The sequence below is a fragment of the Acipenser ruthenus genome, chromosome 3 (assembly GCF_902713425.1).
Source record: "Acipenser ruthenus chromosome 3, fAciRut3.2 maternal haplotype, whole genome shotgun sequence".
Taxonomy (NCBI): Eukaryota; Metazoa; Chordata; class Actinopteri; order Acipenseriformes; family Acipenseridae; genus Acipenser; species Acipenser ruthenus.
In genome coordinates this window covers 99,650,092-99,662,847 of record NC_081191.1, presented here as the reverse complement: position 1 = coordinate 99,662,847, position 12,756 = coordinate 99,650,092, and the positions used below count along the sequence as shown (strand labels likewise).

The 12,756-nt window shown below is 36.4% G+C and overlaps 1 protein-coding gene across 10 annotated transcripts in view; it reads right to left on the bottom strand.

Annotated features, from left to right (window-relative positions):
* LOC117394925 (MAGUK p55 subfamily member 7-like) overlaps window positions 1-12,756 on the bottom strand; it is a 138,625-nt gene that overhangs the window by 22,880 nt on the left and 102,989 nt on the right. For 9 of the 10 annotated variants that reach the window (XM_059019735.1, XM_059019748.1, XM_059019729.1 and 6 more), the window contains 2 exons: window positions 12,212-12,250; window positions 2,819-2,989 (listed from right to left, as the gene is read on the bottom strand). In XM_059019735.1, the coding sequence (XP_058875718.1) occupies window positions 2,819-2,989; window positions 12,212-12,250 (210 nt within the window). The remainder of the gene's footprint in view (window positions 1-2,818; window positions 2,990-12,211; window positions 12,251-12,756) is intronic. The other variant, XM_033993686.3, reaches the window with a different exon arrangement.

The following is a 12,756-nucleotide window of genomic DNA, read 5'->3' as shown; positions in this document are numbered from 1 at the left end:
ATTGCTGTGGGTTCTTTTACAGGGAGCACCTCTGCTCATGTGGCCTCACTTCACTGTTACTGAACAAAACATATTTAAAAAAGAGCTAAACCCTCCTATCAGGATCACAGCAGAGGAAAGCAAACCCTCTGAAGACAAATGGGTTCCCCCAATACTTTACCCTATTGCAGAGGATCTGATAGTGGGTTACAGTTCTTAAGTCATTGTGGTTTACATTTGAAATTCCCACCTACTCCATACTTAAACAAAAACATATGTTTTTGTAATTTACACCTTTATGAATATCACATTGTGGGCCCTGATGGATGTACAATATATTGTCTAACAAAAAATAAACATTTTTAAAGAAGAGGGGGCATTTACCAGCTACACTTGTTTCCATTTTAATCTTTTTCGGAGCATGGATGGATTAATCACCTTTCCTATACGTTCCATATGGTATGGAATTGCAGTAATACTGATACTGTAACTGTTACAGTAAATGCATTTTGTTTCAGGCCCTGATGGGTCCTTTAAAAACAGATACCAGGCAGCCGTACGTAGTTGATACTGCATATGAAGCAAGTGTCCACTGACTGGGAACCTTCGATAAAATTCTCACCACAATGCCACATAACTAATAACTAAGTACCTACTGGGGTTTCATCTATACTAGGCAAGGGCCCAATCCTTTTATCTGGGCGAGTTCACCACACACCTTTTCAATATCAGGAAATCGTGATGCACACATTATATTTCAAGGACGTGTCAAAAAGAACGTTCAAATCTTGAACCAATTCCAAATTCAGTGAAAATACAAAGATCATAAAACCACTTGTAACATCAAACAATGTATGGTATTTATCTGAATAGCATGACCTGGGTCCTTTTTGACTTCGAAAATAACCCAAGTTGCTCATCCTGCAATGATCAGATGAACCACAGTAATGTACATAAATATATAGCCAGTGTTGTAAGGATTAGTCTGTTTTTAAATCTATGTAAAAGTGTTATTATGAATTGGTCATGTAGCAGACGCTTTTATCCAAAGCGACTTAGAAACTAGGAACTCAACTATGCATCAACTGCTGCTGCAGAGTCAGTTACAATAGGACCTTGGATTTACGTCTCATCCGAAGGACTGAGCACAAGGAGGTTGAGTGACTTGTTCAGTGTCACACACAGTGAGTCAGTGGCTAAGCCAGGATTTGAACCGGGAACCTCGTGGTATCAAGCCCCTTTCTTTAACCACTGGACCATCAAGCCTTCTATTAAACCAACCATGCCAGTATATCAAAATTATGATTTCCTTCAACCTCCATAACTAACAAACTAAAGTGGTTCACGGAGGTCATTGTCACACAGGTAGACTAAGACATACAAGGATTGTTGGAAACCTTTGACCTCTATGTTGTCATGACAGTATTAGAACAGATTATTAGATTCCAAGATAGATGCATAGCATATATTTTCTTTGCTGTAACTTCAAGTTTAAACAATATATATGTAGAATGCATATAGTAGTAAAATATTGAATAACTGTAGAAATGTATTTGTTTACGTTCTGCGAGTTGTCTTTGCAACACCGCAGAGCGTACAGCACAGGTTATGTGCAACAGTGTCCAAAACTGCAACTTCAGTAACAATCACATCACCATCCTTTATTTTATTACAGCCACAGTGACATCTATCTGCTAAAGAGAATGTTTAAACTATAACAGCATTATAAAAATACATATCCATGTTTTACTGCTACTAATAGTTTTTATTTCTCAAGAGACAGCTGCTGTTTTTTTTTTCTTTAATAATGTAACAGAATATATAAATAGGGTTTTCTTTTCCTATTCATGTTCACAGGTTTGTTTTATTGCATATTATTCATACTTACTGAACTGGTACTATATATTGGATATGAATACAGTATAAATATAATTGAGTTTAAAAATCAATCTCCAATGGTTCATAGAGTACAGTTGTGTATTATTATTATTATTATTATTATTATTATTGGCCCCCATGTGCCCATGTACTGATTTGTTGATGCCTTTTTCATTATTCATATTTATGCAATTAAAAGTTTCCCATTGGGATGTAATAATAATAAATAATAATAATAATAATAATAATAATAAAAACAACAACAACTGTACAATAAAATACATTTGATCAAAACTAAATGATGATTAAAGTGCAATAAATGTAGCAATTGATTTGAAAAGTCTTGGATATTAGGGTTAGGGTTCAGTGAAGTGCCTATGACGTTTTATTTACAGTTACTATGAAGCATGAGACTTAAGTGACACTCAGGATCACTCCAGGATTTGTATGTTATTTCTGTATACACAGTACATGCTTCAGCAACGCACCCTATTTGTCATGCACAGGAAGTTTGCTGAAACTTTCCTGCTGTCTGTATTACAGCCACGCATGCAGACCACTATGTAATGCTTTCTGTCACTTCTATAACAAAGACATATTAAATATACCATTCCTGTTATACCATACTTAAGACTTAAATGATAACACATCTTTCTTTCTCTTACTTTCTGAAAATGGCATGGGGGGGCGCGGTCTCTACATAGGAATATATAATAGGAATACGTTTCTATACACTGCAAGGTCAGGTGTTTATATTCCAAATCTATCAGCTTCTGTACTCTGGTTGGACGGCTTGCATTACAATCTTTTTTTCAAGCAATAAACCATCAGCATCAGTACAACCCTAATTCCCATCCAAGGCCCAGAAAGAGATTTCCAGCGGGTCGGAATAACGTGCCAATCCGTGCCACATTGCATTCCTCTCTGAGTACATTACCATCACAGCTGACAGTGTGCTTACCAACCAGCACCACCAGCCTGTACTTGTCACTGGACTGTCTCTGGTACGGGGTCACCTCTTCGTATGTCGGTACATCAGCCATGTCGTACTGCTCGCTCTTCTGGCACTCGTACATCGACTTGTTTGTTTTTCTGTCTTTTCTGCTGAGTCGAAAGCTTCTCCGTAAACCAGCTGCAAAATAAACATTGTTTCAGAGTCTTTGCAGGACAGCTAGAATTCACAACATTACAAATGAAAACTAGATGACCACACACAAAATGTGACCCACTTAGAAACTTGCAGTTCAACTGCTTTTCAATAGGGATCTGGACCTTGGTTGTATCCGACTGCCTACTAAGTTTCAAGTTGTTTTGTGGAAATGTATTGAAGTTATTGTGGTAACTTTGTCAGTGGTAACAGATCTGTCCCACTTACAAACTTTGGATCCAACAGCTTTCCAAAGGGTCTAGATGTTGGTTCTATAGTATCTAACTTTCTATGAAGTTTAAGTTGTTAAACTGACTTACAGTATATTGTGGTAACATCTGTGGCAAAAAGATGATTGGTAGAAAACACAGCGATTACTACTTTATATAGATAACAATTTATATGAATGGCAATAAAAACAAAATTCATGACAGACAACAGGGAAGCAATGGCTACAGTCAGCTTTCTTATGTCACTCTGCTATTATATTGTAAAGTTGCTACTTGAATTTCAGGTAGCCAGATCTTTACCAAACTGATCTTGAATTCACACTTGACTGCTCTAGATCTAAACTTGAATCCCAAAGATGAATATCAACTCTAAACTAGGGACACCAATATGCAATCCAGTTTCCATTGCAGCTGTAGTCATGTGATTTTACAGCATGTATTTGAGTTCAAATGGCAGAAAACCAGATTGCTGAAGGTTGACATTGGTGTAAGTAGTTGCTGAGGCAATATTGAGTGATACGGCATGTGCAGGAAAGACCTATGGTAAACAATTAATCACAGTAACCTTGTAAAGGAGAGTAGTTTGTGGTTGGTTGCACCTGACTGAAGTAACACTTTTATTATTAACGCTGACAATTGACAATTCTAATTAATAATGTAATAGAAACAAACTGTAGTCAAGTAGGCTCTGAGCCAACTACAGTATAAAATACTAGGCATAGTGGCGACACAGACGAGAGAAGCTCCCAATACCTCCAGATCATCGGGACCATCCGTCTGAGGCTCTCTCCAGAGGAACATTGCCTTATCTATGTTAGTGCTTGTGGCACGTACTGTATCTAAACAATAATGTTCAATGTAGTATGTAACGTTTGGTATTTTTAACTAATAAATGGTAAATATTGTTAAGATTTGAAACATGGTCTGGTCTCACCCATGCCTTAGCTGCACTATACATAGACAATGAATTACTGTTCATTTTATTTCGTACTGCACGTCACAAACAAAAATATACAAAACAATTAAATACAAAGCATTAACATTGTACTGTTATCATATACACATGCATTGCACAATAACACAAAGCAAAATCTAGTTACTGAAGCGATTTTTATTTTAGCCAACGATGTGTTCACTTGTGGCAGCAGTGCACTACAAAAAAGTCACAGGGCAGTGACGTCAGCTCCCTAGCAACAAGCCTCCTATGTTGGAAATGGATTCTTTCAATGCAGCGGATTTGTGCATTTGAGAAAGGAGAGAAGACTCATGAAATTAATTGGAGACTTAAGCTGAATGAAGCAATTACCCTCCACAGTACGAATTAAAACGGTGTGCTGCTTTTTATATGAAAAATGAGAAAAAGCGGGTTGCATAGAGGATTTATACTGGACCCTGACGCCCCCGATAAAATGAGGAAGTGGTTGTACAGTATATGTTAGCCTGTTTGTTTTTCTATTGGTCTCTCGCTATATCGTGGCCCTTGATATACAGCGGATTTGTATTGGGCCCCGGCACCCGTGATATATCGAGTGGGTGGTGTAGTTCATTCCATACCTTAATTTTTTAACTTTACACAAGACAACAATACATAGATGGCACGTGAAGATCTTGTATTTGTTGATGGCCTTCTTATAATCTTATGGTAAACATGATTTAACACGTTTCAAATAGCATTTTCTTGTTTTGTTACTGTCTCCTACCTTTGTGGTTCTTATCTTGGTTACTCAAATACTGTATTTAAAATAGGCTACGCTAAGGGGTTTTGACTAAGAGTACACACTAAGATTTTCTATTAGTACTACAGCAAACATGTCAATCTGAAAGAGAGTTTTTGCGACAGTCAGTCCAGTAGTGTGACATTATATTGGGTTTTGTGAAATACGCATTCAAAATAAAACTAAATAAAACAAGGTCGAGGACAAAATGACGTAAAATGTTCCTAATGTTATAAAGAAAATGGATTTGCACTCTATGAAATAAACATGCATTCCGAAGATATTGATTTACAGTACTGAAAAGTTCAGGTGTCAGTATCCTGTTGTGGATTTAAAATAATAAAATGAGGCAGACACTGCAGAAAGTAAAGCAGGTCACATTATTCAGTTGACGCGATACAGGCTCAAATGTTTCCCTATCTTGTTATTGAGGAACAATGACTGCTCTCTAAGTACTGTGGCATAAAAGATGGAAGGTATACAAGGTTGAATAGCAATATTTAAAACCCTTGCAATGTGTTATGGGTGGTGACAAAAATATTAAACTTGGACTACAAAGTGAGATACTCCCCCCTTCTCTTCATTCGCCACTTGCTTTGAATACAATGTAACACTATCTCATAATCAGACTCCATTTAAAAGTTTACATACCCCAGTGGCAATTTATAATTTCTAGACATTTCTCAAAAACAAATTATAGGAAAAATCTTTTGTAGCAAAAGTTTTCCTTTTGTGGATGAGGAAAAAAAGTTACAAGAAATACATGTCTGCAATTATTTATTTCAGCAATTTTTTTTTGCAAAACTCCAAAAATGTCAAATTCAAAAGTATTCATACCTTGACAAGTAAAATGAAATTTATAGCTAGTTGAGGCACCTTTAGCAATAATAATCTTTTTTTAAACGATTATGATTAGTCAATGAGCAGCTGGAACTAAACTGAACTGGTGGGCTTAAGGCCCCTGTATTTATACTACTATTTATATTACTGGAAAGTTCTAGAAAGTTCTAGAAGTTACTCCAAGTTTACTCAGCACTGAATCTATCTGGAATGTTCTGGAAAATAGGTAAATTTCAAAATATCACTGTCCTGGTCACAAAAGCAAAGTTTGTGGGGAATAATAGCCATTTTCTATACTTTTGAGGCATAAGCAATTAGGAAATAACACTTACTACCCAGGAACCAAAAAAAAAAAAAAAAATTGTTACACAGTGTTATACATTTCTATTGGGGTATGTAAACTATTGACTACAACTGTGTGTGTGTAATTTTTATATATATATATATATATATATATATATATATATATATATATATATATATATATATATATATATATATATATACACACACATACACACACACACACACACACACACATACATACATACATACATACATACATACATACACACACACACACACAATCTGGACCCTTGCCAGTACATTAGCATGCCTATTTTCTACTCTGATAATATCTTACAGCCATGTCAGAAATTTAACATGTGTGCAAGTCAAGCACCCACAGGCATTTTTCAACTGGGAATACTAAACTACCTCACTTTCCTGTTCGTAAAAGTTTGACAAACAGTGCATATACGACACTGCCTGAAAGAAAAGGTTATTTCAAGTACTTGTGGATATCGTCCAGGCACCATTCCACCTCAAACAAAACTCTACTTTTGACAGATTGTGACATAAGCAATTAAAGGAAGAAATAATCGAAACTTTAAATGCCTACGCTACCTTGATTTAAAACATTAGCTTTTGCCTATAAATTATATCATTCAGTATCAAATAATTTTCAGTCTTGTAATTAGAATGTCAAGTGCAATACACGCAAAGTGCCTCACCTTTACAGTGCTGTGGTCAGAAGCCATAGTTATGACACAGTACTGTGTGCGTTTCGCCTTATAACGAGAATGAAAGTGCCAGTGTAGCATTATGTGGAAAATGGAAGCTGTGACCATGTTGTTTTAAAACTAGTTCCACAGTTTAAATGGGACAATACACAGGAGACTGTAAAGTCACAGGTCTATACTAAGATGGATGGATATATCACCTCATGGCTGAATATTCCTTCTCAATGTTATCTATTTAAAATAAAAATAAAAATAATTAGGATTGTTATAGCTATGACTAAGCTCCCATTGTCCTAGAACGGTAATCTCCAGTTTTTTTTTTCTGTTTAAAATATTTTTCTATTTTTTATTTATTTTTTATTAGATATGATCTTGTCTTGCGTTGCGTTACATATTTATATTCTTTCCAAAAAGCAAAAAAAAAAGGTTTATATGTTGCTTGTTGTTGAAAGTTGAAATATTGTGCCAGTTTTGTGAGAAGGTGCAGAATATTTCAGGACAAGTTTATAATGTTAACCATTCATTATTCAATAGTTGATATAAAGAGTGAAATGTATATTTACACAAGTGAAATGTATATTTTTCGCTCCTTTTTCCTGTAAAACTAAGGCTTTAGTAATGTTATAAAAGCACAGTAATCAGATTGTCAAAAGCTCCAGCTGGTGTGTGTGTGGAATTCAGCCTGCCACATGTTCCTCTGCGTGTTCTCTGCAGACTTGTACAAGACATCTGTAAAAAGAGTTTAAGGGTGGTATGAAACCTTACAAGGTATTCCTTGGAGGACCAACAGATCACAGGTTAACCACAGCACTTCTGCTTTCTTCTCTATAATGATATTTGAACATGTTTCTAGAAAGAATGTCCACCTGAACATCAAAATCACCAAAATTACCACTGTATTGAAATTACCGGAGGGATTGTGTAATGTGGTTTTCAGCATTTCCTGTTGACCGAGACATCTTCTTTCTGTCAGGTTCCCCCTTTTTGAAATATGACTCTTCCTGACCTAAACACCGTACATAGAAATCCAGAAACCTTCCCCAGCAATGAAATTGTAACCTATAACATCCACACATGCAACACTAATCTTTAATTTATATCGTTCCTGTTAAAATCCCATCCCTACAAAATCCATGTGGCCAGTGTGTAATTGACAATCAATCAATTAGAGCCTGACCACGTTTTTAAACTGAATCTCAAACATCCCCTCGGTTTACAGTGATTGCATGATTAGGCATTTGTTCTCGTTTGACTGTTGTGCTCAGTTATTTTACATTTGAAAGTAGCACTCGCCTCCGTCTTGTTTTACAATGCTGTTTTGTCCCTTAGCAACATGCCAATGTTCTGGTTCACGATGCTTTAGACTTGACCTGTGTGTAATGTGTCTGAGTGGTTTTGGTCTTATCCATCTCAGCCACGACACAATCAGAACCAATTAAACACTATTTGAAGGACCAAGACCAACTCCAGCAAACATCCCCAAAGAATTATGACATCATTTAACGAACAGCTACAAGTTATATCAAAAGAGGCAGTTTTGGCACAAAAATTACAAAATCCAAAAGGCGGCTATTTATTTCTATGTTTCTCTCTTTGAAGCTGCCATAAAATGAGGACTTTTATCAGGACCATCTGGGAACCCAACCCCTCTGCTCAAAAAAAATAAAAAAATAAAAAAAAATAATAAAAAAAAAATAATAATAATAAATACATTTGACCACCTGTTTTTCAGCATTCTGACAAATTATAAATAAAGCAAATCACAAATACACACACTGATGCACTACATATTCACACACACACACACACACACACACACACACACGAAACATTTGAATTTAAAATGCATTCCAACAACAATGCTCCTGCAATAAATAAAAGTCATGTTGACTTTGAAATTCAGCATTTCCTTAAGAAGATCCTTGTTTCCACTACCCCAAGGCTTCGGCAACAACAGGAAGGAGAAACCTTAAGCAAATGCAGGTCTTCTTGGAATACAAGGAAATATTTAAATGTGAAATATGTTATCAATGTCTTGTTTCCATGCTTGAATTGTTATGTATATTTTATGTATAGTTTCTAAACTATGAAACAAACTGAACATTTCTTCCCCCCACATATTCTTCTGCTTTGACTCTGCACCTTTCCTTTTTACTGCAGGATTTTCAAATCTGAATCATGATCTAAAGTCAATATTTGAATAAAGAGAAAAAAAACCATGCACTTGAGTGTGGTTTCCTCCCTTTGTCAGACAATGAAGCGGAATGCAGCAGACTGGCTCGAGAAACCCTAACCCACACTTAGCATTGGCTGACTACTTATGGAAAAGCAATAAAGGACACATGGAGAAAGTGGATTGGCCTGCTGCCTCACATGGACCTACAGTACTGTAGTACTCTGTAAAAGGACAGTTCACAGATTGACATCATGGCAGAGTCCCACCTCATTCCTGGCTTCCCTACTCACAATGACTAAAATGCCAGTCACAAACAAATCCCCATTCAAGGATACTGTATAAACACCGCATTCTAGTGTTGGTTTTGCGATCATGAATAAGTCACCGTGACCAGCATCCACGTCCATGTTGCACGTCATTCATAACAGATTTCCATGCGCCAAGTTTAATAACGTTAAACAAAAACAGACGCATGCATTCCAAAATATATCCTAGCTTGAAAAAAGAAGGCAAACATGTGCTAAATGCACAGTCAATGGAATAATGTCTTGATCCATGTAAAGTATAATCAAATTAGGGCAAGTCTTGAGGCAATCCTCTCAAGACAAGTTGCATAGAAAATGGATCAATGGCTTTCGTGATGTAGTGAACGTACAGGGTAAGCTTGCCACTCTTATTGACGGCTGTTTCACACCTAGTTCACTTGCAAGTGATTCGATTCGTGGTTCACTTTGCTTTGGTTCGTTTCACACCAGAAAAATAAAGCAAACTTGAGTTTCTTTTAAAGTGCATTCTAATTGGTTTGTTTGGTTCACTTGCAGCTTCACCCAGACTACAGTTCTATTGGTTTCACGTTGCACTTTCCAAACACACTCAGCTCTGTTGCTGATTAAGAGTGCGGAAGTTCTCTCTGGAAAAACTTTTTCCATCATGCCCAACATGGAGAATACTTTACGTGGATGTGGTTGTTTTGCTGTCCTGCTGTCTGTGTTATTTTGGTTTATTTGGTGCTAACAACGTCAAATCATTGCCAAAGTAACGTAACATGCCGAAAGAGCATGTCAGAAAAACACTTTTCTTTTGGAGGAAATGCCAAAGACAATCATGATTAACAAAAAGATGGACATTCAACCAATTGCTATTATTGATGATGATGATGATGATGATGATGATGATGATGATGATGATGATGTATTATTATTATTATTAATAATAATAATAATAATAATAATAATAATAATAATAATAATAATAATAATAATAGCTTGTTGTAAATGTTGTATACGTGACAGGGTGGTGAGATACAGAAGCAACAGGAGCTGGTTTACTAAACTCAGGCACAGCAGCGCAATTGCAACAGTGACTAATGTCTGTACAGACAGTTCCACTTTGTCTTGGCACAATGTTTTCCCTGCGAGTGTATATGGCACAATTATAATAAAGCCAGACGCTTTCTGCAATATTTATTAAATCTCAACCACTATTAGAGTCATTTCATTGAATAACCCTGGGTTGCACCAGTTAGTAAATCAGCCCCATAGTATTTTTATTGTGATGTGCTGTTGTGTACATGTGACATTATGGTGTTCTTGTCTGGTGTGTATGTATGTGTTTTTTTTGACAATCCCTGCGTTGCCTGTGTGAGACAAGGGCAGACACTTTCCTTGGTGCTTGCTGAAGCACGTCTCTTCCACGATTTGCTTCGCTGTTTGGAGCGGTTCATTCCCAAGTGAACTGGAATACGCTTTGTTTCACACTGCCAAAAGCTGAAAACGGAGCAAAGTGGCAAATGTACCGAGTCCACTTCCAAGCAAACTGAGACAACCATTTCAAGTGATCTCGGTTCACTTGGTTTGATGCGAATCCTGGTGCGATTACGTAGTTCTCAGAGGTTTCATTGAACCGCATTTAAATCCGCATCCAAGGGTCAAACGAACTAGGTGTGAAAGTGCCCTACGAGTCTACCAACTGGACAAGAATTGCCCAAGTCCGATTTAGATCTATTTAAATGTATTCTCATGATCATTATCATTCAAGAAAATGCATGACCCTTCATATGTTCTATGCACTTTTATAAAATGATGAGTTGCACTGTACTAAGAATGTGAAGGTCACTGTTTGAGAGCCTAGTTATCAGAAGCAGTGATTACTCAAGGCTTGTACACCAACAGCCCCCGATTAGCACTAGTCTTACCTAAATTAACATTGGGCAGTCCAAGATTAGTGCTAATCTGGTTCTGTGAAACCAGCCAAACATGTACTGGGGCTATGGAAATCCAAGACCATTTGCACCTAGCAAAAAACACAAACACAGTCAACAGAATCAAAAACATGGATTGCCAAGATGAATCAAATGAAGCTTGGAAGAAACTGCAGAGGGAAAATATTATAAAACAAAATTGGCACTCTAGTTCATTACTGACCAGTCATTCACACAAGACACTCTAATTAAAGGCTTTAAGTAGAGGGGAAAGTGCATGTAAAGATCAAAACAGACGCAAAGCAGAAACTACTAAAAAGAAAGGCTTGTAATATACAGATACAGTATATTTATATAAACAAAATGTGGCATTTAAGCAAAGTAGACATGACAAACTAAAAAAGGGTCTGTTAGAGGTTTTTGTGGTATGAAGAAATTCACTAATTCTGGCTTATTTTCCATTCCAAAATTCAAATCAATATAAAATCACCTTAAAATGTATACTAAAAGCAACAAAAAAAATTACCCAAAAGGTAATAAACATAAATAAATAAATAAATAAATAAATAAATAAAACAATACATACATTGATAAATATAAATCACAATCAATCAGATAAATATGTATAAATCTATACAACGTCCTAGGAAAAGTATTGGACGACCAGTGCTGTTTTGTGGTTATTTATTTAAATTATTGTCGTAAACCCCTTGCTTTAATATCTTGGTGTCCATGAGTAGATAACAGGTCTCCTCTTCAAAAATATGCAAAAGGTTTTAAATGCAGAATGACTGATGTTTTAATAACCAAATATCTTCAAAACATAAAACATTACACAGAGCAGCAGTAAAATAAATCATGCATTAAAATGCAAAAAGGCTAATAAAAATACATTGTATTTTTTATAATTGATGGAATTCTTATCTAATAGCATCAGACAAAAGAAGAAGTCACGTTTACATTTTACCTGTAAAAGACAGCAGAGAAAAGAATACACAGAGAGTGTGCAGAAATAAATGCTCACCTATGTAGAATCCGTTTACATGGGGACCACTTTCAGCATCTTCTGGTTGAAGTGTAAAAATCACACAGAGAGGAACAAAGGCCAGGAAAAGAAGCAGAAGAGTTAGAAGCCCAGACACAAATGCACAGACTCAGTGAGCACCCGGCATATGTCTATGCAACACACGTGTACTTCCCTCCAAAAGGCACGTTCGCTTTTAAACTTGAATCTCTGGGAAAGCTGTTTATTACACTATTATTTCAAAGCAATTATAGCATCTCGGGGACAGTATATACTCATGCACCCCCCTGGGTACATTCTGCGCATCCCAGTTTGAGAACCCCTGGTTTACATCACACCAGAGGGGGTCCAATTTGAATAATGTAAACAGCTGAAATAGAAATGTAACCATTACCAAATGGGATATACTCTCTTATAGCCCGAATGAGACGAAATGTAACCATTATGAAATGGGATACAATACCCAAGCCATCGCAAGCACTGGCAGATGTGCTAAAAAGGAAGATAAACTACCTTCAGCATTCTGGCAGAGGACCGATCCATGG